The sequence below is a fragment of the Prunus mume genome, linkage group LG1 (assembly GCF_029339155.1).
Source record: "Prunus mume cultivar Tortuosa linkage group LG1, ASM2933915v1, whole genome shotgun sequence".
Taxonomy (NCBI): domain Eukaryota; kingdom Viridiplantae; phylum Streptophyta; class Magnoliopsida; order Rosales; family Rosaceae; genus Prunus; species Prunus mume.
The window spans coordinates 24884304-24908666 of NC_142698.1; the positions used below are offsets into that span (position 1 = coordinate 24884304).

Genomic DNA, 24363 nt, shown 5'->3' on the forward strand with positions numbered 1-24363 from the left:
ACAACTTTGTTTATTTAAACAATTAATTTGGATAATATTTTGGATAATATTTTTGGGTTCCTACGTGTCAATACTATTCATATCGGATAAGATTTTGGTTTCAAATTTCAGATAAATTTCAGATAAATTTCAAATTTGATACATTTCAAAATTCAAATTTGAGATAAATTCAAAATTTGAATTTGAGATACATTTCGAAATTCAAATTCAGATAAATTACCAATTCCAAATTTCATTTGAATTTCAAATTTCAGATAAGATTTTCATCCTCTAAAATTGCGCCACGTGTAATCTCTATCATCTAAATTTTTCTATAAAAGATTCATACCTCCCACACCATATCTTCTCTGATCTTCATTTCTCATATTTTAGATTTCATTTCTCGATTTTAGATTTCATTCTCCATTCTCAATGTCGACATGGAAGATGTTTTGGATAGGCAAGAGCGAGAAAGGCGAGTAAGAATGCGCAGAAGAGCTGCAAGCAAAAGGCGCAGAGAGAACTAGATGAGCAACTTGGTGTGGCCGTTGCTTTGATGGAGGAAGAAAACCAGAGCCGTCGTGGTTCACGAGAAGGCCGGGCATCGAATGTGGACAGACATAGACATTCTCGGGGTAAGAATCTTCGGAAGATTATTTTATCCCACAATCTCTGTACTCTGATGTTCATTTTCGAGCAAGATATAGAATGCAACCCCATTTGTTCAATAAAGTCATGCATGATATTTGTAATTATGATTACTACTTTGTTCAAAAGAAAAATTGTGCTGGAGATTTGGGGTGCTTCCGAGCAAAAGTTCACATTGTGATACGAATGTTGGCGTATGGGTCATCTGCTGATCAAGTGGATGAGATTGCCCGGATGGGGAAGTCCACTATTTTGGAGAGCTTGGTGCGATTTTGTGATGCAGTGGAAAATCAGACACCATGGACTACCTGCGCGACCTACGCCAAGGGACCTGCAACGGCTTCTACAAAAAGCTGAGTCTCGTGGATTTCCTGGAATGATTGGTAGCATTGATTGCATGCACTGGCAATGGAAAAATTGTCCATCTGCTTGGCAAGGGGATTATGGTAATCGGAAAGGGCGAAAAGCATCATCCTCGAGCAGCGATTCTGGTTTTGATACAGGTTTGGCACGCCTTCTTTGGAGTTGCCGGCTCTCAAAATGATTTGAACGTCCTGGGTCAATCCCCGGTGTTCAATGATATTTTGAGAGGTGAATGCCCAAATATCACATATCAAGTCAATAATACCGTGTATCAGAACGGGTATTATCTAGCTGATGGTATCTACCCGAGATGGACAACATTTGTGAAATCAATTCCACATCCCCGATCCGAGAAGGAAAATTTTTTTGCTGCCTATCAAGAGGGGTACAGAAAAGATGTGGAGAGGTGCTTTGGTATCCTTCAAGCTCGGTGGGCTATTATCAGGGGCGCGGCGCGTCTATTTGACGAGGAGGTGCTCAGAAGTATAATGATGACTTGTATCATCCTCCACAACATGATTGTGGAAGATGAGTATGATTATGATGTTGAGGAAGTGTATGAGCCAGATCCCATGAACACGACCTTAACACGAATTTATGAAAAACCTATGGGGCCAAATGGAGAACCAGTGCAGCATGATCCGTTAGTTAGAGACGGTACTTTCATGCATCGCATGATTGAGCGCTACACGGAGATGCAATCGTCATATATTCATGAACACCGTCAAGTTGATTTGATGGAGCATTTGTGGGCGGTGAAAGGCAATGAAGGTTAATTCAAAGGTCAAGTGAAGAAGTTATTTTAGTGCATTATGTTTATGTTGTATTTTTAGTTATGCTTTGTTGTTTTTTTCATGCTTTGGTTGTGGTTTGTTTATTTTTTATGCTTTGGTTGTGGTTTGTTTATTTTTTATGCTTTGGTTGTGGTTTGCTTTTTATGTATGGAATGTTTTGAATAAAAAGGAATTTTGTTGAATATTTTCTTCATTCACTACAAAAAAATCAATACAACTCATAAAATAAAATACATGAATTACCACTAATTTTTTAAATAAAAAAAAATTACAATGAAATGAAAGGCAAGCAAACTAATTTAATGGTACAATGAAATGAAAGGCAAGCAAACTAATTTAATGGTACAATGAAATGAAAGGCAAGCAAACTAACTTAATTGTTTTGATCATTTAACCAATCCGTGTTGCTAGGTCCATCGTCACGAAAAAGTCTTCGTCTCATAACATCCCTTCGTTCTAGCTTCCAATATTGTTTTGTGTCAGGGGACATATGGGTTGTATCCATGGCCATTGTTTCCCGATCCTTATTTTCAATCTTTTCTTGCCGTGCATACTCCCTTTCTTGGCGTGCATACTCCCTTTGTTGGCGTACATACTCCCTTTCTTTTGCATTTTCTACATCAATTGCCCTATCGTGCTCTTGTTGTTTCATGTCCATTTCAATTCTCATGGCTTGCATCCTTGAAAGTTCCTCCAAAAATTTAGATGATGACTTGGTAGCATTACTCCCTCTCTTCGCCTTCGCCGCCTTCTTCCCAATAGGCCTCGACTCCTTTTCGATAGGTGAGTCTTGACTCATCGGGGAATCCATAGGTGAATCCGATGCCGGTGTCTCATAGAGTGGCGTCTCGTTCAAGACTACCGTCGGACCCGTTGGAATAATTTGGAATTTCTTACAATTCTTCACCACCTCCCAACAATGGGTATGGTTGAAGCTTTTTTTTCCTTGCCCAGTAGCACCAAAAAACATTTGTGCTTGTATAGTCTATAAAAAAAAATAGGAATGCAAGAAACTTTAAAAATTATTGGCAATTCAACATGTATAAAAAAATAATAATGGAAATACAAGAAACCTTAACAATTTATTAGAAATGAAAAACAAAATTTAAATATTGCAACAAACATTCATATTAATATTGGAAATACAAGAAATATTAACAAAATATATAAATTGCAAGAAATATTTAAATTAACTTTAATATGACATAGAAATTAATAAAACAAAAATTACAAATAATTTACCTCACTGGTAAGGTTTTCCCCGCTTCTATGGTTGTCCATCGCCTTTGCCAAGGCATCCCTCCATTTCGCCAACTCTTTGTTAAGAATTTTCCACCTACTAGATAGTGCTTGATCTGTACGGGTCGTACCAATTACCCTTTCACAAAAATCCTGATGAATTTTTTTCCACATATGACAGAATTTCATCTCATTGCCCGATACGGGACAATGACTAATGTGGAGCCAAGACTCACACAAGCTAACATCTTCCATGACACTCCATGCCCCTCCGGTTTCACTAGAAGAACCCATAAATTTTTCTAGAAAAATTCAACTTCAAAGTGAAACAAATTTAGACTAGAAAGTGAATAATGGTAGAATGAGAAGAAAATGTATGAAGAGGTGGTGTTAAAAGTGAAGAGTATTTGTTGGTATTTATAGGAAAAAACATCAGTATTTTTTTGGGTATTTTTTCAAATTTTTTCCGATTTTTTTTTCATTTTTTCATTATTTTTGGCAGATTGAAGCAATTGCCGTTGGATTCTTGGAAGGACTTCATTGGAGCGCAGAGCATCGCCACGTGGAAGAGAGCCGTTGGGTGCAACTTCTGATTTTTTTCATTTTTTATTCGCGAAAAATGAGAAGCGTTGGATTTTGTTCAAACCCGATCGGACCTTCGGCGCGCCACGTGTAATAGATCCGTTGGTGGCGCCAGAAGGCGCGTCAAATTTTAATGTTGGCGCGCGTTACGCGCCAACGTTAAAAATTTAACGACGTTGCGTCGTCGTGACGTGAGGCCCAAAACGCGCGTTTTGCTCCTCAGTGGACCTGCCGAGGGCTAGCCCAGCAACATTTTTTCTGGGGCCCACACCTTGCCCTCGGCAGCTTTGGGTTGCTGGAAGCAGGCTTTTCCCAGCCCCCCAGCCCTCCCCAGCCTGCTTGCTGGAAATGCTCTAGAGGAAGAACTGACTTGATGTAATATTTCTTACTCATCTTTGTCAAACTTGGCTGCATCTTCTTGGAATAAGTCCTACTCATCCTCTTTCAGAAAACAATGACTAGTTGTTTGTTTGTTTTTTTTTTATGAAAAGGAATTTTATTCAATAATCAGATAGCATAATACACGGAGAAGAAAACAAAAGGATGTGCAAGTTTGGGCCTCTGTAAAAAACCTTTAGCATAAAAGACCCCCAAAAAAGGAGGAAAATCCGCCAAAGGAAAAAGAGCACCTCCCACTTGCCATCAAACATAAAGATCAGCCATTAGCTTCTAGATCTGTAGAAAGAAAAGGAGTTAGCCATTACATGATACTATTTTTTCTTTATATATGTTAGTAATTTTATTGTCATGATTTCTTATTAAGTTCAAGTGAGAAATTGATGAACCAGCATCCTCTGTTTACTTGGTACGACTTGTCGTCTTGAATTTTCATTTAATTATATATTTGATATAATTCTGGGTAAACTGCCAAATATCCTTCAAATATTACGCTTGTCGAAATCTCAATCCTGAACTTGTTTGCCTGCCAATTTAGCCCTCATACTAAACTTTATCGCCAATTTACCCCTACTGTTAGTTTTTGGAAATTTCTATCCAAATGCCCGTCAAATATAAGGGTAAATTCACCACCTACATGCCACTCCCCCTCCTCCCACCCCACACCAGAGAAACCGAATCCCCTCCTGCCCGATTTCTTTCTCCTCATTCCCTCACAAACCCTCCTTTTTTTCCAATCCGCAAAACCAGAACTAGCCGCCCTCACCTTTGATTTCTTCTCCCCACCCCACAGATTTCTTCTCCCCTCGATTTCCCAATCACCACTCATAGACCCCTCCCTCCTCCTCCTACCCCCCTGCAGAAACCAAAATTCCCTCTCCCCTCCCCGATTTTTTCTCCCACATTCGAGCTCCTTGAAGAACTAGATAAACAAATTCAATTTTTAATTCAACAGTAAAGCATATGCCTAACTTGGTACTTTTTTAACAGAGATTTGGATGGAAATTGCCAAAAACTAACATTGGGGGGTAAATTGGCGATAAAATTTAGTATAAGGGCTGAATTGGCAGGCAAAAAAAGTTCAAGGTGGAGATTTCGACAAGCATGATAATTCAGGGGGTATTCAGCAGTTTACCCTATAATTCTACACCCTAAACCCTTTATAAATGAAATAGCGGTGGTCATAGTATCAGCATCAACATGAATCGATAAAACAGATGATCTTATTGATTTCATAAGGGAAATGCCACATGTGGTTTTTGAAATTTGAAAGAAAGATTTTGACTCTTACATGATGTCAATTACTTATTTGCTACTCATCATATGAGCTCTTAACGCCCAAAATTAAGTGTCAAATTAGGTGGAAAGAGTGTGGAATCTTCAGCAAGGTAAGGGGTCGTGGACCTTCTTTAAGTAGTAGGGCTTTTCACAAAGATAAAAAACTTAATGGTTAGATACACCCAATTCAATCTAAAGAAACAGAGTAGTGGACACTTAACGTTGTTCCTCATGTCTTTGCTATTCTTCTTTATTTTATACTATAACATAACCTCTTCGCCTTCTTTCGTTAGTAGCGACCATCAACGAAAGAAGAGAAGAGAAACAATTTTCCATCAATGATTTGTAATGGAGTGATTGTGGGAGTTCATAGAATCACCTTGATATTGTTGCTTCAACTACTTTGAAATGTAAAGCCTGGATTGTACAAATCAATGCATTGGAATAGTAAATTTCATCCAAGAGTGAGTAATATACTACAAAGAAAAGTTTGTTTACATCAGATGCATGAAGCCTCAACTATATATTTAATGACAAAGGACTTAGTTGAGGGAAAAAAAGCACTTGTTGTTCCAATTAAAATGACCTTATAAGCTCCACAAGCTGATTTCATGGAATGGTAGGTAGAGCCACCCTTCATACTGACATCTATTTTCTCTTTCAACTCCCTGGCACTCACCCTCATTCCCTTCCCATCCTCATCTACCATAAGTTTTCTAACCCATCTCTCTATCTCTGCCTTTTCTAATTCATTCTCCAATTGTATTCCTATTTTAAATACTTCACTCACATACCTTGCATTCACCTTCTGATCGCTAAAGCACGGCCTGCATAACATTCGAACCCCTTCAGACGAACCACAATGGCTCCAAAACCCACCCACTAGGCCATGAGCCAAAACTTCCATTTGGGGTGCCCATTTCACAATGCAACCTCTTTCTCAAATAGCTTTTATGAGGCAGTAGCTCAATCAATCTGAACCATATATATGTAGCAAGAGGACTCAGGCATTAGTCTCTTCCCCTAATTTGCAAAGAAATAGATTAATCTTAAGCACTGGAGTTTGCATTTGTGCTGCCATTGTTGCTATAATAGTTTTACAAAAAGGAGCAAAGATGGTGCTAAAATATGAATATGGTTTGAATACTTTAGGTTAATACTATTTTTCTCCATAAAGAGGTATACATAGGAGTTTACATGAGTACTTACAAGGAAATAAATACAATAATCAATTAGGAGAATATCTCCTAATTATATAAGAATATGTCAACTATATAAAATAAGAAAGTAAATCCCCTAATTAATCGAGGGAATAAATCTCCTTGATTAATTAGGAAGGCTCATGTCAACACTCCTCCTCAAGTTGGTGCATATACCTCACCAATGCCCAACTTGGTAAGTGAGTCATAAAACACTCTTCCATTGACAACTTTTTTTTTTAAGACATCTGCTAGTTGATCTTCTGATTTTACGAATAGTAGGGAGATGATCTTATTCTCAATTTTTTCTTTGATGAAATGTCTATCCACCTCAACATGTTTGGTTCGATTATGTTGAATTGGATTATGAGCAATATCGATAGCTGACTTGTTGTCACAATGTAACTTCATTGGCTTTTATGGTTTGAAACCCAATTCTATCAAGAGTCTTCTGATCCATGGACTCCTTGAGCCATTCCTTTATATTCAACTTCTGCACTAGACCTAGAAATCACATTTTATTTTTCACTCTGCCAAGTAACTAGGTTACCTCCCACAAATGTAAAGTAACCTGATGTAGAGTGTCTATCTGTAATGGAATCAGCCTAGTTAGCACATAAATATCCAATAACTTCAAGAGTTCCATTCTTGGAGAACATTAGTCCTTTTTTAGGGGTTGAAAAATACATTAAGATCCGATTAACTACATTCCTATGAGAAATACTAGAAGAATGCATAAATTGACTAACCACATTTATAATGTATGCAATATCTGGTCTTATGTGTGCCAAATATATCAATCTTCCAACAAGGCGCTGGTACTGTTCCTTATTGTTCGATACCCGATCCATGCCTTCCTACAACTTGTGATTCATCTTAATGGATGTGTCAGTAGGCTTGCATCCAAGCATTCATCTTTTAGTGAGTAGATCCATCACATACTTCCTTTGAGACATAAATATATCAGTTTCTGACCTTGATACTTCTATTCCAAGGAAGTATTTCAAAGCACCTAAATCATTTATCTCAAATTCCTGAGAAATACTTTCGTAGTTTCTGTTGTTCTTATGCGTCATTCTCAGTTACGACCATGTCATCCACATACGTGATTAATGCAGTGATTTTTTCACCATTGCGCTTCAAGAACATGGTATGGTCTGAATTACTTTGAGTCTGTTGAGGCCCAAAAAATCCACGATCGGGCCCAAATAAATTATCGGCCCAAAATGACACTCTATCAAGGAAAGGCGTAAAGCGGAATACACAAAAACCAGCCACATGCAAGTTGCAATCCACATGCCATGCTAAATAAATAATTCGTCATGCTAGAATATATCGGCCATGCAAATCCATGCTAATTATCCCATCAAGCATAATAAAAAGCATGTCAAGCGATGTGCCATGCCAAGCGACATGCCATGCCATGCCAAGCAGGAAATCATTATTACACACCCAACCACGCTACAAGCCTAAGTGGGCCCAAGCCACTCAAATGCCCGGGGCTTGCTTGAGTGGGTTGTGGTATGGATGGTAATAAATCAACATGAGGCCCATTGATGGGCCGAGAAATGGAAAGTCTCGGGTTACTTGGGAGCCTCGAGACTCAAGCCCATTTCTTAGGCCCAAACATGTGGGTGAGCACAAGAGGAAAAGAAATAGCCCAAATAGCCCAAATAATCTAAATAGCCCCAAATAGCCTATTGACTCAAAAGCCCAATATTTAACAAAATAGCCCACTTATTTAATGAACTACCTTGGCCCATACAAAGCTTCACAATAAGCCCACAAAAGCCTCAGCCCTTTGCTGGAAAAATAGAAGCCACGTAGAGAAGGTCTACAGGTTCATTAAACAAAACCTTCAGACATGGGGGGAGCAAGTTCCAAGCAAGAAACATTCAAGGAACCAAAGAATATTAACCTGCGAGCTGCCAGAAACACCCTTCGAACTAGCATATATTTCCCAACTCCTTTTCCCATCAGACTTGGCCATGGAAAAGAGAGAAGAAAGCAATAAAAGAAATAGCTGGGAATGGAAATCTATCACTAAGACAGCTGCGGGAAAATGGGGCCTTGAGCTCCCAAAGTTCCTGATTTTGTGCTAATAAACAGAGGAAATTTCACCAAGATAGGAAAAGCCAAGGGAGGAGAAGAGAAAGGAAGGGAAAAGCTTAGCCAAAATGGGTAGAAACCAATAGGGTTTCTTGGGAAGGGATGATTTCCAACGCCTATAAAATGAGGCCTCTTCTACCCAACAAAAACAACCCACGCCTGGAGAGCAAGCTTTCTCTCTAACTTACAAAAACCCAGCAGTCTCGTGCACTGTTCACCATCTTCTCCATTCTTCTCTTCTGGCAAACAGAGTATCTGTCAAGCTGCCAGAAGAGCATTGTTCTTCATTTCTCTCTTCCTAGCCAAATCTCCTACAAAATCTCTCTTTTCTCACCTTAACACTTCCCTTTTTCCCTCTAAGAAAGCCTAAATTTCCTCTTAGTGCTAAACTCATGTTGCTTTTGCTCCCATGCCACATGCCTCTCATGCCAAGCTTAAAATTTTATCTGTAAGCATGCATAAATTATCTGTAAGCTGCCATTATTTTGGTTGGTGAAGGTAACCAAAATACTTCCTAAGGCTCTACTGCCCTTTCGAGGTATTTTGGGGCTTAATTTTCAAACTCAAGCAAAGGGGACAATTTCATCAGTCTGCCCTTTTTATAGCAGCCCATTTGCAGCTCTGGAGGAAAAAGTCCCCTACAGAGTGTATCCAAAATTCTTCATGAACTTAGTGAATCTACCAAACTATCCCCATATAGTGATTTTCTGAGCTTGCAAACTTGATTCTTCTTATTATGAGCTACACTACATCCTAGTGGTAAATCCATATAGACCTCTTCCTCTAAGTCTTCATGTAAGAAGGCATTTTTAACATCAGACTGATGTTGTGGCCAGTCTAGATTTGCTACTAGAGATAGTAGGATTCTGATAGTGTTGATCTTAGCTACCAGGCAAAGGTTTCTTGGTGGTCTACCCCATATCTCTATGTGTACCCTTTTGCCACCAGTCTAGCTTTGTATCTTTCAAAGGATCCATCTGCTTTGAGTTTCACATTATAGATCCACATGCATCCCATTGTCTTCTTTCTGTGAGGTAAAGATACGAGCTCCCATGTGGCATTATTTTGGAGCGCTCGCATTTCTTCATTCATGGGTTCTTTCCATTTTGAGTCTTTTAGTGCTTCAGCCATACTACTGGGAACAGATATGTCGGCCAACTGCTTCACAAAGTATGCATGTGATTCAGACAATCTGCTCATTGATATATAATTGTTCATGAGGTATTTTCCTTTGGCTTTAAGATCTGCTTCGTACTGTACTCAATGTTTACCATGGTTCATCCTTTCTGGAAGACGATATACAGAGGTGTATGTGTCCCTTATGCTTTCTGAAATCAAATCATCATGGTATATTTCATTAGTGTTATCAGTTTCAAAAGAAGGTGTTACTTGAATGACATTCTCAGCAGGTGATTGGTGTGGTACTGGAGCTGAAGGCATCTCTGGAGTGGGCAAAATCGCAGAAAACAATTCAATTTCCTTATCCTGATTTTGGCAACATGGAGTCGACCGGTCTCTTAGAAGCAGAGGCTTCATCTGTGAGGAATTCATGGGGAGCGACCGATCGAGTGAGATATGTGACCAGTCGCTTTGAAACAGAGAGCTGTCCTGAGGGAAAAATCAAACATCTTTGGAGTGATTGATTGATGATTCACTTCATGTGCTGCTAAAAAAAATATATAGTATTCCCGGAACACGACATACATGGAGGTATATTACCTTCTGACTAAGAGGATGATAACAACGATACCTTTTTTGATGAGAAGCATAGCCAATGAAAATACACTTGTCTGCTCAGGGTTCCAACTTGCTACGTTGGTGACTATGTAAGTGTATAAATATAACACAGCCGAAAATCAGAGGTTCAAGATTTTGGGTGGGAGGTATTTGGATATGGAGACGAAATGTTCGAAGTGGTGTTTGTAAATTCAAATACTATAGGGGATTCGATTGATAAGGTAAGCTGTAGATAGGACGACTTCTTCCCAAAATGACCGAGGCATATTGGCATAAATAAAAGGGGCACGAACTACTTCCAATACATTTCTATTCTTTCTTTCAGCCATTACGTTTTGTTAGGAAGTGTGGGCATGAGTGTTGATGTATGATGCCATGATTGTAAGAACTTGTTAAGATCTTGGTTGAGAATTTCTCCGCCATTAGAATGAAGAACCTGCATTGTGGCCTGAAACTGAGTCTCCACCATTTGTTGGAACTGTTGAAACTTTGAACTGACTTCCCCTTCAGTTTTGAGAAGGGAAATCCAAGTCAAGTGTGTGCAATCATCTATAAACGTGACAAACCATCGAGCTTCCCCTAGAGTAGCAATTTTAGCAAGGCCCCAAACATCAGAATGCATAAGAGAAAATGGAATCGAACTTTTATTGGAACTTAAGAGAAAAGGAACACGATGGCTCTTAGCTAGTTCACAAATGTCACACTTAAAACTTGAAATATCTAAACTAGTAGATATGGATGGAAATAACTTCTATAAATATCCAAATAAAGCATGTCCAAGACGTCTATGCTATAACTATACTTGTCAGTTTGTTTCTCAATACTAGCACCCATAATCTCGAAAGCTTGACCTACTTTGGCTTCACTGTCAGGTGCCAAGTCCAGTAGTAGAGTTTGCCTTTCCTAGTACCACAACCAATCGTCTTGCTGCTCAGAATATCCTGAAAAACACAATAAGTAGGCCAAAAAGTTACAATGCAATTCAAAGCCGTAGTAATTTGGACAACAGACAATAGATTGTGGTGCAAGGACGGAATAATCAACACAGTCCAAATTGAGGTAGTTAGAGAGAGAGTGAACTTTCTCCAATCATGGGGGAGGGGGTACCATTAGCATTAGACATCATCGATTAAGGGGACGGTGTATGAGAGGCAATTTGTCCAGGATCACATGTCATATGGTCAATTGCTCCTATGTCAATGATCCATGTGTGTTTCTTGGATGTAGTATTTAAAACATGACCTTTGGTACCTGTGTGGTTATAGAGGCAGATGTTGGAGATAGTGTAGCCAAAACAGCAGGACTTATAGGGTATGAGTCGGAAGATGTGTGGAGTGATTTAGTCCTATGTCTGCGAGGATCTTTGGAGTGGTCCCACTAATCAGGATACCCAATCAATTCGTAACAGCTAGTACGAGTATGTTTGTCTTCTCCACAGTGAGTGCACTTCTTCTCTAGATGAGATCCTGAAGCCTTGTTCTGAGAAGATCCATCGGTCGAAGTTTGGGGCCCTCTTTTGAAGTTGAGCGACCATGACAGAGGTTTCCGAAGCACCAGTCATGTTCATTCGCTGTTGAGCTTCATGACAAACATATGTAAATGTTTGGTCAAGGTCTAATTTAGGATCTTTTCGTAAGATTTCCCCTCAGACTTAATCAAACTCAAGGTCAAAACCGGCAAGACAAAGGTGAACACGAAGACGATCCAGTTCTATCTGGCGCTTAGTGACATCGGCATCGCAGTGCATGCAGATGGGACTCTGATGGTCAATTTCCTTAAAAATACTGTGCAGCTGGCTATAATACTTATGAACAGGTGCACCATTTTGTTTAATAGTGAACGACTGTTTGTTGAGATAAAAAAGATAAGTTTCATCCCCACCATCATTGTAGGTCTTCTTGACGGCAGCCCAGATTTCTTTGGCGATACTTAATCGGATGAAACGACTAATAAAGTCAGGAGACATGGAGTCAATTAACCACCTTTTGACCCGAAAGTTCTCAGTACACCATTTGTTGTAGGTGGACGAGCTCTGAGGGGCTGTGGAGTGTCTTCGATTAGGTATCCCAATTTTTCCCGGCAGCAGTACACATCTCCATGACTTGAGACCATAAGGCATAGTTGGTTTCAGTCAGGTTTATGCCAGTAGGAAACGAGGAGTTTTCATTGTGAATAGCAACAATTTGAGGAGTGGAGGTAGAAGAGCCTATGTGTGTGAAAGCGGGAGGTCGCCTATTGCAACTAAAGGATTTGATTATAAGATAAATTATGGGTTTTGATAAGAGGATTTGATATGAGTGTATAAGATTTGGATTTAAGGAATTTGAATTTGAGGAATTTGATTTAGGGTTTAGGTTTGAATTTGAGGGTAAGATTTAAGGGTTTAGAGACAACCTATGATCCATTGATCTGATACCATGCTAAAGTATGAATATGGTTTGAATACTTTAGGTCAATAATATTCTTCTCCATAAAGAGGTATATAAAGGAGTTTACATGAGTGCTTTACAAGGAAATAGATATGGAATAAATAGATACAATATTCAATTAGAAGAATATCACCTAATTATATAAGGATATGTCAACTATATAAAATAAGAAGTAAATCCCCAAATTAATCAAGGAAATAAATCTCATTGATTAATTAGGAAGGCTCAGTCAACAGATGGTACGTAATAGGTATGGGAATGTAACCTTTTGAATGAAGTTGTAGGATTGTGCAGCGGGTAACAAATTGGTAACGCTGACAGTGCAAGACGATGCTTGGAATGTTCTAATAACTAGCCACAACTTCATAGAAGGGCATGAAATCTCATGTGCAGTTAAATCCATCTGGTATTGGAAAGAAGGCAAATTCAGGGTGGTTTGAAAGGTTGGAGAGTTGAAATGGTATGAAGAATTGAGAAGGAAACGACCATTGAGTGTACGAAGGTGCCCAGCTAAAGCATAGGATTTATGTGGCCTTAGTATATGGACATGGGACTAAGACTAACCTTTGACCACTCTATACTTTCTTTCCATCTCCCTCTCCCTCTTCTCTCTCTCTCACACTAATACTGTTGGGTTCATTTTTACACATGATTTATCATGTTATTCACCCAATATTTTGAGTTAGTTCTTGACATTTCATAGCATTTTAATTCCTTTTTGCATTTTCATAGATTTTACCTTGGTTAGAATGAAAATGAGCTAAAAATGCATTATTGGTTATAAATTCTGTTTTTGTTCATTTTCGTATGTCAACTTCTTGACTTTGGATTCGCAAGCTCCGTTGCTCGGATGAGGTGAAGATCTTCATGAAACTTGTTCCAATGGATATTGACTACAACATATCCGAATTTGAGAGAAAGTATAGCCCAGCCAACCGATCCAACAATTGATCTTGGCTTTGGAAATCTGTTTTGGGCAAATTTCACCTCTACTTGATGTCATCTTATTTCTACTTGTTACCATATCATTTGGTAACAATAAATTACCTTATGAAGTGGGATTTTTTGAGTCAAGGAGAACCTTGTAATGTATTTAAAAACAAAATCTCATCATGGCAAGAAGACAACGAGGAGACAATGGCTAAAGGCTTTAGCAAAAGGTAGTGGAGTTTAATATTGAGGTGTGAGCTGGAAAGTAAGAGAGAGAAGAATCTAATGTCACATCCCCGTATCGGCTCCGTCGTAACACGATATTGTCCGCTTTGGGCCCCCCTCTCTGCCCTCACGGTTTTGTTTATGGGAGCTCACGAGTAACTTCCCAGTGGGTCACCCATACTGGGATTGCTTTATCCCCAACTCGCTTAACTTCAGAGTTCCTATGACTTCGAAGCCAATGAGCTCCTAAAAGGCCTCGTACAAGATGGAGGCATGCATGTACATATAAGGCACATTACCCCCTCTCCATTGGTTGATGTGGGATGTTACAATCCACCCCTTTAAGGATCCGACGTCCTTGTCGGCACACTAGCACCACATGGCAGAGTGGCTCTGATACCAAATTGTCACATCCCGGGATCGGCTCCGCCGTAGCACGATATTGTCCACTTTGGGGCCCCCTCTACCCTCACGGTTTTGTTTCTGGGAGCTCATGAGAAACTTCCCAGTGGGTCACCCATCCTGGGATTGCTCTAGTCCTAACTCGCTTAACTTCAGAGTTCCTATGACTCCGAAGCTTGTAAGCTCCCAAAAGGCCTCGTGCTAGATGGAGACGGGCATGTACATATAAGGCACATTACCCCTTCTCTGCTGGTCAATGTGGGATGTTACAGCAAAAGGGAAGGCATCAACCATTCATTGAATCATTCGACATTTTTATGAGATTGAGCAAAGATTAGAGATTGGAGCTGGAGAGGAGACAAGGTGCAACCAAGCAAGAAGGAGAAGAACATTGTCCACCATTAAAGACCTTGAGCTTCCATCACTTTCACAAAATCTATCAACTCTTTCTAGTTATATTTTGAATCTATGTTTGAAATAAGTATGAGGAGCTAAACTCCATAGCTAGGGCTTAAGTTGAAGCCCCAAACATGATTACTCTATTGTTTTGATGCTTAAGTTTATGAATTTCTAGATATTGTTGATGAATTCTCATTCACTAAAATAAGCTATCATTGATGTATGTTTTTCTTTGATTGATCACCTTTAAAAGCATGCTTCTTGAGATTGTTGGGATTATATATACCCTTATGTTTTCCTAAGCAACAAATGGATGAAGTAAGAATCATCCATGTAAATTGGTTTCTTGAATGCCTAATGTAAACATCATACTATTAGGGTTCTTATGATGTTCATATTCTCTTTGAACGTAATGAGTTTTTCATGTAATTAAATCGAAGTACTAAGCACACCTATCTTGATTATAGAGAAGGCACGAGTATTGTAGCACTAGCCTCGCAGTCTAGTTATATTAGAGAGAATCAATGCATCTTGAGCCACTAGACTCGGTTTTGATTGCGAACATCTTCATCAACACATTTAGAGTTCATTACTTGGGTGACCATGAACGTGAGTATGATTGTTTAGGGTGGATTCCAAAAACCCTAGTGTTTTTACATTTCAAGTCGCACTTTGATATTCATCTTTGTCAATCTTGTTATAATTAGGGTATGGTTACATTCAAGCATTAGAATTAGGTACTTGAATCAACACCCACCCCCCCTCCCTACCCAAATTCCTCGTGTGTGTGTGTGTGTGTTTTTGAAAAGTTGTGTGTTTTCCTCATTGAATTCTGCTCACTTCTGTAATTGTTTATGACATTTGGTCCATAATGATTTATTCCTTTTTCTGTGCTGAATCCAACCATATGAAGGACGTAAAATTTGGATAAAAGTTATAGGTAAAAAACTGGATAGAGGTCAAAGTTGAAAACAGAGCACACACTCTACTTCAAAACGACTGGCTGTCACTGTTCATACGACCGGTCGCCTTCCATTTTGGTTTTCAGGTCACAATATGTTTCAAAACGACAAGTCGTTATTGTTCATGCGACCGGTCGTTACTGTTCACTAGGTGATAAATAGATGACAAAGAAGTGATACAGTGGTAATAGAAAGGTGATAAAAGGGTGATAGAAATTGATGTTTGTGTTTATCTTTGGTTTCTTGTTTTGTTTCATTTCTTTTACTATTTTTTATTCACTCTTAGATTCGAATTTTCATTTTACCTGTGTGTTGTGTTAAATAAGTGTTCTTTACATACTCAAACTAGAACTTTTAGTAAGCCGAAAGTTCCTCTTGGGCAGTGAGCCTACCTGACCCGCCCCACACCCCCCCTCACAAAATATTTTTATCCCTCCTCTATTATATATATAATATGTAGAATTTGTAAAAAAACAACTTATAATTTAAGTTACAATTTTCTCTAAAACAAATTAGACATGACTCAATTCGAAACATTTAGCTCTAAATATGTAATTATTGAATACTTAGGTATCTTATATACTTGTATTTTCTACTTCGGCGCAAATCTACACCTCAATAAATTCATGCACTTGCGAGTATTTTTAATTAGATGATTAGCACATTAATTTATGCCAATTATTAATACAACAGATACGCACGTGCGCACATTGACACTCAACAGCTTCTGGCTATGGAACTTGAAATTCGTTGGAGCTTGAGTATGTCAATTAATAATAAGTTTGCCTTTTTTCCATAAATTGTTTGGGACAGAAGCATGTGGTTCCCAGGACAGCTGGGTGTTGCGTTTCATGAAATAAGTGAACTTTGGATACTCACCTCTAAGATTGAAAAGTATATTACCTAGTTGTGGGTCGTTTTAGGGGATGTAAAATCTTTATCAAACGTGGCTGCATCTTCAAGGAATAAGTCCTACTCATCCTCCTTCAGTAAACAATTGATGACTCGTAGTAACATGATACTATATTTCTTTATGTTAATAATTTTATTTTATTATTTCTTATTAAGTTCAAGATGAGCCAGCATCCTCTATATTTACTTCTTCTGTGTTGGTACACCGTGTCGTCTTGAACTTTCGTTTGGTTACACTTTTGATATAATTCTACACCCTAAACCCTATGCTTAATAGTCAACCTTTATAAATCAAATGGTGATGGTCAAAAGGGAGGTAACAACATCAACATGAACAGATAAACAGATGATCTTATTTATTTCACTAGAGATATGTCCCCTGTTGTTTTGAAATTGGAAAAAATATTTTGACTCTTACATGATGTCCATTACTTATTTATCAGAATACAAAGAGGCCTAGCATTTAACATCTCCCGCCAAATGTTGTAAGGATGGATAAGGGGGAGGGAATGATTGTGTGAGTTCGTTCCAGAAATCACTTAGTTGAGAGAAAAAAAAAACACTTCTTGTTCCAATTAAAATGACCTTATAAGCTTCACAAGCTCATTCAAGAAATGGTAGGTAGAGCCACCCTTCATACTAACTTCTATTTTCTCCTTCAACTCCTTGGCCCTCACCCTCATTCCCTTCCCATCATCATCTACCAGAAGTTTCCTAACAGCTCTCTCTATCTCTCCCCTCTCTAATTCATTCTCCAATTGTATCCCTATTTTCCATACTTCGCTTACATACCTTGCATTCACCTTCTGATCACTAAAGCACGGCCTGCATAACATCGGAACGCCTTCAGATATACTTTCCAGGGTTGAGTTCCAACCACAATGGCTCCAGAACCCGCCCACTGCGCCATGCGCCAAGACTTCCATCTGGGGTGCCCATTTCACGATGCAACTTCTTTCTCCAACAGCTTCAAGGAAACCTTGAGGCAGTAGCTCGATCCAATGAGAACCGCAAATTGATCCGGGCCTAATCACCCACAAAAAAGGTTGCCTGCTGTTATTTAATCCCCAAGCCATTTCGGCTATTTCTTTCTCACTGATGGATGCTAGACTCCCCAAGCTTACATAGATAACTGAGTTATGGGATTGTTTGTCAAGCCACGCAACACAGCCTGTGTCTTCTTCTAGTAAACTACTGGAGGCTACTGTTGCAATCTTGTGAAGAGGACCTATGGAGAAGATTGGAACTTGACATTGTTGCTGGACCTTTGCTAGTGATGATTGTTCAAGGCAGTCCGGGGTGTTCCAAATGATGGCTGAGGATGTCCTAACATTGTTGGCAATAGCCAATAGTTTCGAATAGTTTTCAAGTGTGTCGAAAATGGTGATGGGCAGATCCTTGAACCGGAGGGGATGAAGCTCATCCACCGAGTTCACTAACATAGATTCTGTGATCCGGAGTTATAGTCTTATAAGTAAGAAAAATAAACATCATACTCTTCAGAAAAATGACTCAGGCATTAGTCTCTTTCCTCGTTTGCAGAAAGAAACATAGAAAGGAGGAAACAGGGCACATACCTGGGAAGGGAGTGCAACCGTTCGAATGAAGTTGTATTACAGCATTGCGAGCAATAAAATTGGTAGTACTTTGTGTGCGTAAGAGGATTCTTGGAATGTTTAGATCATTAGCCACAGATTCAGAGAAGTACATAAATTCATCATAGATGATGCAGGTGATTTTGTTCTGCGGTTCTCGTTCTGTCACTCTATCAGTCAAGCATTGTTTGAAACTCGCTTTGCAGTTGGCGTTAATAGCAAACACAATAGCTACTACATTCCCAGATGAAATCTGATCAGCAGTTAAGCCATCTGGTATTGGAAAGAAGGTGAATTCGGGGTGGTTTGAAGGGTTTGGAGAGTTGAAATGGGTGTGAACAATTGAAATGGAAAAGCCCTTCGAGTGAAGGAAGGTACCCAGCTTAAGCATAGGGTTTATGTGGCCTTGGTATGGGCATGGAACTAAGACCAACAGTTGACCACTCTGTTGTTTCTTTTCCATCTCCCTCCCTCCCTCTTCCTCTTCAGTCTCACCGATAAGAGCGCGTACGCACGCACAAAGACACTCAATAGCTTGCGGCTATGGAAGCTTTATATTGCTTGACTGTCTCCTTGAAATTCATAGGGGCTTGAGTATGTAATATATAGAGACCATGCTAAGAAGATAATATTGAGATAAGCCAATTAATAATAAGTTTGTCCTTTTCCATTTGTTTGGAACATAAGCTTGTAGTTCTCAGCACAGCTGGCTGCTGCAATTCATTGATTGATATTGAAAAGTATATTGGCTGGTTGTTGTGTCTGGTATTAGAGGAAGAACTGACTTGATGTAATAATTCCTAAACATCTTTGTCAAACTTGGCTGCAGTTCATGAATTAATATTGAAGAGTATATTGGCTGGTTGTTGTGTCTGGTACATGAACCGATAAACAGATGATCTTATTTATTTCATAAGGGAAATGCCACATGGTTTTTGAAATTTGAAAGAAAGATTTTGACTCTTACATGATGTCCATTACTTATTTGTCAGAATAGAAGGCCAAATCGCCATTCAACATCTCCCACCAAATACTGTAATGATTGTGTGAGTTCGTTCTAGAAAGGACTTTTAGTTGAGAAAAAACCACAGCTGTAATTAAAATGACCTCATAAGCTCCACAAGCTCATTCAAGGAATGGTAGGTAGAGCCACCCTTCATACTAACTTCTATGTTCTCCTTCAACGCCCTGGCCCTCACCCTCATTCCCTTCCCATCATCATCTACCATAAGTTTTCTAACAGCTCTCTCTATCTCTCCCCTCTCTAATTCATTCTCCAATTGCAACCCTACTTTCCATACTTGGCTCACATACCTTGCCTGCACCTTCTGATCGCCAGAGCACGGCCTGCATATCATCGGAACCCCTTCTGATAAACTTTCCAGGGTTGAGTTCCAACCGCAATGGCTCCAAAACCCGCCCACCGCGTCATGCACCAAAAACTTCCATCTGGGGGTGCGCATTTAACAATGCAACCTCTTTCTCCAACAGCTTCTATGAATTCTTGAGGCAGTAGCTCAATCCAATCTGAACCACAAATTGATCCGGGCCTGATCACCCACAAGAAAGGTTGCTTGCTGTTAGCTAAGCCCCAAGCCATTTCGTCTAGTTCTTTCTAGCAGATGGATGCTAGACTCCCCAAAGCTTACATGGATAACTGAGTTATGAGTCAAGCCACACAATGCAGCCGGTGTCCTCTTCTAGTAACTACTTGAGGCCGCTGTTGCAATCTTGTGAAAAGGACCTACGGTGAAGATTGGAACTTGAAATTCTTGCTGGATCTGTGCCACTGATGATTGTTCAAGGCAGTCCATGGTGTTCCAAATGACCGCTGAGGATGTCCTAACTTTTTGTAAATTAGCAACTAGTTTCAAATAGTTTTCAAGTGTTTCGAAAATGGAGGTGGGCAGATCCTTGAACCTGAGGGGGTGAAGCTCGGACACCGGATTCAGTGACATATATTCTGTGATCCAGAGTTGTGGTCTTAGTTACAAGTAATAAATAAAAAAAACGCCATACACTAAGCAAACAAATCAGGCATTAGCCTCTTCCCTCATTTGCAGAAGAAACATATAGAAAGGAGGAAACAGGGCACACATACCTTGGAATGGAGTGTGACCTTTTTTAATGAAGCCGTAGGAGGGGGTTGAGAGCAATAAAATTGATAGTGCTTTGCGTGCGCAAGAGGATGCTTGGAATGTTTAGATAATTTGCCACAGATTCAGAGAAGTACATAATTCCATCATAGATGATGCAGGTGATTTTGTTCTGCGGTTCTTGTTCAATCACTCTATCAGTCAAGCATTGTTCGAAACCCGCTTTGCAGTTGGCGTTAAAGGCCGACAGAATAGCTAGTGTATTCCCAGATGAAATCTCATCAGCAGTTAAGCCATCCGGAATCGGAAAAAAAGTGAATTCAGGGTGTTTGAAGGGTTTGGAGAGTTGAAATGGGTGTGAACAATGAAAATGAGGGAAGGAAGGTTGCCAGCTTAAGCATAGGGTTTATGTGGCCTTGGAATGGACATGGGACTAAGACCAACCTGTGACCACTCTGTGCATTCTTTTCCATCTCCCTCCCTCCCTCCCTCTTGCTTCCTCTTCTCTCTCACTGATATGAGCGCACAGGCCCACGCACGCACACACACACTCAATAGCTTGTGGCTATGGAAACTTTATATTGCTTGGCTTATCTCCTTGAAATTCATTGGAGCTGGAATATGTAATATATAGAGTGGTCCTCCCTGCAGAGACCATATTCAGTAAATAATATTTAGGTGCTAATTAGTAATGTCTTCTGCCATAAATTGTTAGGGAAATAAGCATGTGGTTCTCTCGGCACGCATTTCATGAATTAAGCAAACTTTGGCTGCACGTATCTCCCGAATTAAGAAAACTTTGGACTCGCATCATCTCTAGTGATTCAAAAGTATATTGGGTGGTTTTAGAAGAAGAACTGACTTGATGTAATTGATAACAGAAGAGAAGATTGAAGAAGAAAGCAGAGAAATCTCAGAAAATTTTGTATTAGTTTTGCTTAATAAATCGATTACAACGTAAAACTCAGCTTATATACATAACAGAAAGCTTAGAGCTTAAAGTAAACTCAGCTTAACAAACTAACAGATCTTACCAACAATACTAACAAGAGCACGTGATCTCCATGTGCCATTCTAACAAATTGAGCTGACCTGGACAATACAGTCATCAGTAATATGTTGTGTTAATGATTTTATTTTCATCATTGATGAGCTCAGGTCGTCCATTTACATCTTTTGCATTGGTACGCCGTTTTGAACTTTCATTTTTTTTTTTTCTTCTCTTTTAATATCAAAGATAAATTTTATTAGATAAACTTCAATAGTACAATCAAAGACATCAACATGACATTTAAAGTACCAATCCCAATAGGTCAATAAGCTAACATGTGAAAAACAAAACTATAGTGGACAAAAGCCGCACTAAAACTATTAGCTCACATTACCACAATTAATAATAAGCTCAAACAAAGGTACATGCCATTTTTAGGAGTTGAAAGAAAGATGTTGACTCTCACACGATGTCCATATCTTATTTATAGCATATTGAAATCGACAACACTCATAAATTAAATGATATGTGGTTCAAAATTAAATTTTTAAGTGGCACACATGATAGACACATAATTATATACAACTGAGAATAGGGCATGTTTTTCATCATTCAAGGTCGTTGATATGATATAGGATGTTCTAGCGTAAAAGCAACTATTTGGGACTTATGAAACATAACATGACTTGTCTGACAAGCAAGAAGCCCAAGATGTCAGCTTGAGGCCAGGAGAATAAAAGGCACTTATTTGGGCTTAAATGGTGGGCTTTCGTTATCTGTTGCTCCAGTAAGACATCCAAATCTTTGAAATTGGTGATGGGTAGGCTTCAAATTTGAGTGGTTGAAGTTCTTGTACTAGCATCATAGAATCTGCACACAGATATGTTCCAAGTATCAGGGGTGTTAAGGTTTGAGTCAAAGTTAGGTATGAGAACCAGAGAACATAGAACCTTATTTCCCAAGAAAAGGGTCAATACCATATTCAGAAAGATGAAAAATAGCTAATTTCTTAAATATACCCTAAACTAAATACAAGTGCAAATCTTGGTGCCCTGGTTTTGTACTATAACAGAACCTCTTCACCATCTTTTGTTGGTAGTGGTGATCAACGAAAATAGAGAAGTTTAGAGGAATGATTGTCTGAGTTAGTTGGAACAGCTTCATATTGTTGCTTCAACCATTTTGAAATGTAAAATCTGGATTGATTGTACAACAAACAGAAGTTTGTTCACATCAGATGCAAGAAGCCTCAACTATCAATCTGATGACAAAGGACTTAGTTGAAAGAAGAAAAAAACACACACACGCACTTCTTGTAATTAAAATGACCTTATAAGCTCCACAAGCTCATTCAAGCAATGGTAGGAAGAGCCACCCTTCATACTAACTTCTATTTTCTCTTTCAAATCCTTGGCCCTCACCCTCATTCCCTTCCCATCATCATCTACCATAAGTTTTTTAACAGCTCTCTCTATCTCTCCTCTCTCTAATTCATTCTCCAATTGTAACCCTATTTTCCATACTTGGCTCACATACCTTGCATTCACCTTCTGATCGCTGGAGCATGGCCTGCATAACATTGGAACCCCTTCAGACATACTTTCCAGGGTTGAGTTCCAACCACAATGGCTCCAAAACCCGCCCACCGCGCCATGAGCCAAGACTTCCATCTGGGGTGCCCATGTCACAATGCAACCTCTTTCTCCAACAACTTCTGAGAAACCTTGAGGCAGTAGTTCAATCCCATCAGAATCACAAACTGATCCAGGCCTGATCACCCACAAAAAAGGTTGCCTGCTGTTAATTAATCCCCAAGCCATTTCAAATAGCTCCTTCTCACTTATGAATGCTAAGCTCCCCAAGCTTACATAGATAACTGAGTTATGGGATTGTTTGTCAAGCCACGCAATGCAGCTGGTGTCTTCTTCTAGTAAACTACTACTGGAGGCCGCTGTTGCAATCTTGTGAAGGGGACCTATGGAGAAGATTGGAATTTGGCATTGTTGCTGGATCTGTGCTAGTGATGATTGCTCAAGGCAGTCCAGGGTGTTCCAAATGATGGCTGAGGATGTCCTAACATCGTGTCCATTTGCCATTAGTGTCAAAACGTTTTCAAGTGTGTCGAAAATGGAGATGGGCAGATCCTTGAACCTGAGGGGATGAAGCTCGGCCACCAAGTTCAGTGACATAGAATCTGTGATCCGGAGATATAGTCTTAGTTATAAGTAAGAAAAATAAACATCATTGTCTATAAAAAAATGACCCAGGCATTAGCCTCTTTCCTTGTTTGCAGAAAGAAAAATAGAAAAGAGAAAACAGGGCACACACCTGGGAAGGGAGTGCAACCTTTCGAATGAAGTTGTATTAGAGTGTTGCAAGCAATAAAATTGGTAGCGCTTTGTGTGCGTAAGAGGATTCTTGGAATGTTTAGATCATTAGCCACAGATTCAGAGAAGTACATAAATTCATCATAGATGATGCAGGTGATTTTGTTCTGCGGTTCCTGTTCCGTCACTCTATCAGTCAAGCATTGTTTGAAACTCGCTTTGCAATTGGCGTTAATAGTGAACATAATAGCTACTACATTCCCAGATGAAATCTCATCAGCAATTAAGCCATCTGGTATTGGAAAGAAGGTGAATTCAGGGTGGTTTGAAGGGTTTGGAGAGTTGAAATGGGTGTGAACAATTGAAATGGAAAAGCCCTTTGAGTGAAGGAAGGTGCCCAGCTGAAGCATAGGATTTATGTGGCCTTGGTATGGACATGGGACTAAGACCAACCTGTGACCACTCTGTGCTTTCTTTTCCATCTCCCTCCCTCCCTCTTCCTCTTCCTTCTCACCGATAACCGGGCGCGCACACACACACACACACACAAAGACACTCAATAGCTTGCGGCTATGGAAACCTTATATTGCTTGACAATCTTTTTGAAATTCATAGGAGCTTGAGTATGGAATATATATATATATAGTGGACCTCCCTGCAGAGACCATCAGTAAATAATATTTAGGTAAGCCAATTAGTAATGTCTTTTTCCATAAATTGTTTGGGACATAACCATGTGGTCCTCAGCACGCATTTCATGAATTAAGCAAA

The 24363-nt window shown here is 39.4% G+C and overlaps 3 protein-coding genes and 1 pseudogene across 5 annotated transcripts; all 4 read right to left on the reverse strand.

Moving 5' to 3' along the window:
- Positions 1-501: 501 nt before the first annotated feature.
- On the reverse strand, positions 502-3504 carry LOC148921404 (uncharacterized). The gene is made up of 2 exons (XM_089044100.1): positions 3027-3504; positions 502-2769 (listed from the first exon to the last, which is right to left on the reverse strand). Exons 1-2 carry the CDS (start codon positions 3315-3317, stop codon positions 2158-2160), a joined length of 903 nt encoding a protein of 300 aa, XP_088900226.1. The 5' UTR covers positions 3318-3504; the 3' UTR covers positions 502-2157.
- A 13410-nt stretch (positions 3505-16914) lies between these two features.
- Positions 16915-18920, reverse strand: LOC103321581 (UDP-glucose iridoid glucosyltransferase-like). The gene is made up of 2 exons (XM_008223402.3): positions 18161-18920; positions 16915-18030 (listed from the first exon to the last, which is right to left on the reverse strand). The coding sequence occupies exons 1-2, from the start codon at positions 18639-18641 to the stop codon at positions 17159-17161; spliced, it is 1353 nt and encodes a 450-aa protein (XP_008221624.2). The 5' UTR covers positions 18642-18920; the 3' UTR covers positions 16915-17158.
- A 138-nt stretch (positions 18921-19058) lies between these two features.
- LOC103321572 (UDP-glucose iridoid glucosyltransferase-like) lies at positions 19059-21016 on the reverse strand (annotated as a pseudogene). Its single transcript, XR_016121906.1, has 2 exons — positions 20280-21016; positions 19059-20141 (listed from the first exon to the last, which is right to left on the reverse strand). The product of XR_016121906.1 is annotated as a UDP-glucose iridoid glucosyltransferase-like (transcript).
- An 849-nt stretch (positions 21017-21865) lies between these two features.
- On the reverse strand, positions 21866-24166 carry LOC103321590 (UDP-glycosyltransferase 76E2-like). 2 transcript variants are annotated; one of them, XM_089041177.1, is made up of 3 exons: positions 23594-24166; positions 22802-23459; positions 21866-22135 (listed from the first exon to the last, which is right to left on the reverse strand). In XM_089041177.1, the coding sequence occupies exons 1-3, from the start codon at positions 24072-24074 to the stop codon at positions 22093-22095; spliced, it is 1182 nt and encodes a 393-aa protein (XP_088897303.1). In that variant the 5' UTR covers positions 24075-24166; the 3' UTR covers positions 21866-22092. The 2 variants fall into 2 exon arrangements, with proteins under 2 accessions (XP_088897303.1, XP_008221636.2); XM_008223414.2 differs by lacking the exon at positions 21866-22135 and having other exon boundaries at positions 22275-23459.
- Positions 24167-24363: the final 197 nt, after the last annotated feature.

What these genes read in the sequence shown, in the direction of transcription:
- LOC103321581 (XM_008223402.3), bottom strand. Translation starts at nt 18,641, where the DNA reads ATGGAAAAGAAACAACAGAGTGGTCAACTGTTGGTCTTAGTTCCATGC. An exon ending in CGGTTGCACTCCCTTCCCAG is followed by an intron (nt 18,031 to 18,160) that starts GTATGTGCCCTG and finishes TCCGGATCACAG; the next exon opens with AATCTATGTTAGTGAACTCG.
- LOC103321590 (XM_008223414.2), bottom strand. Translation starts at nt 24,074, where the DNA reads ATGGAAAAGAAAGCACAGAGTGGTCACAGGTTGGTCTTAGTCCCATGT. An exon ending in AGGTTGCACTCCCTTCCCAG is followed by an intron (nt 23,460 to 23,593) that starts GTGTGTGCCCTG and finishes TCCGGATCACAG; the next exon opens with ATTCTATGTCACTGAACTTG.
- LOC148921404 (XM_089044100.1), bottom strand. Translation starts at nt 3,317, where the DNA reads ATGGGTTCTTCTAGTGAAACCGGAGGGGCATGGAGTGTCATGGAAGAT. An exon ending in GGGAAAACCTTACCAGTGAG is followed by an intron (nt 2,770 to 3,026) that starts GTAAATTATTTG and finishes TTTTTTTTATAG; the next exon opens with ACTATACAAGCACAAATGTT.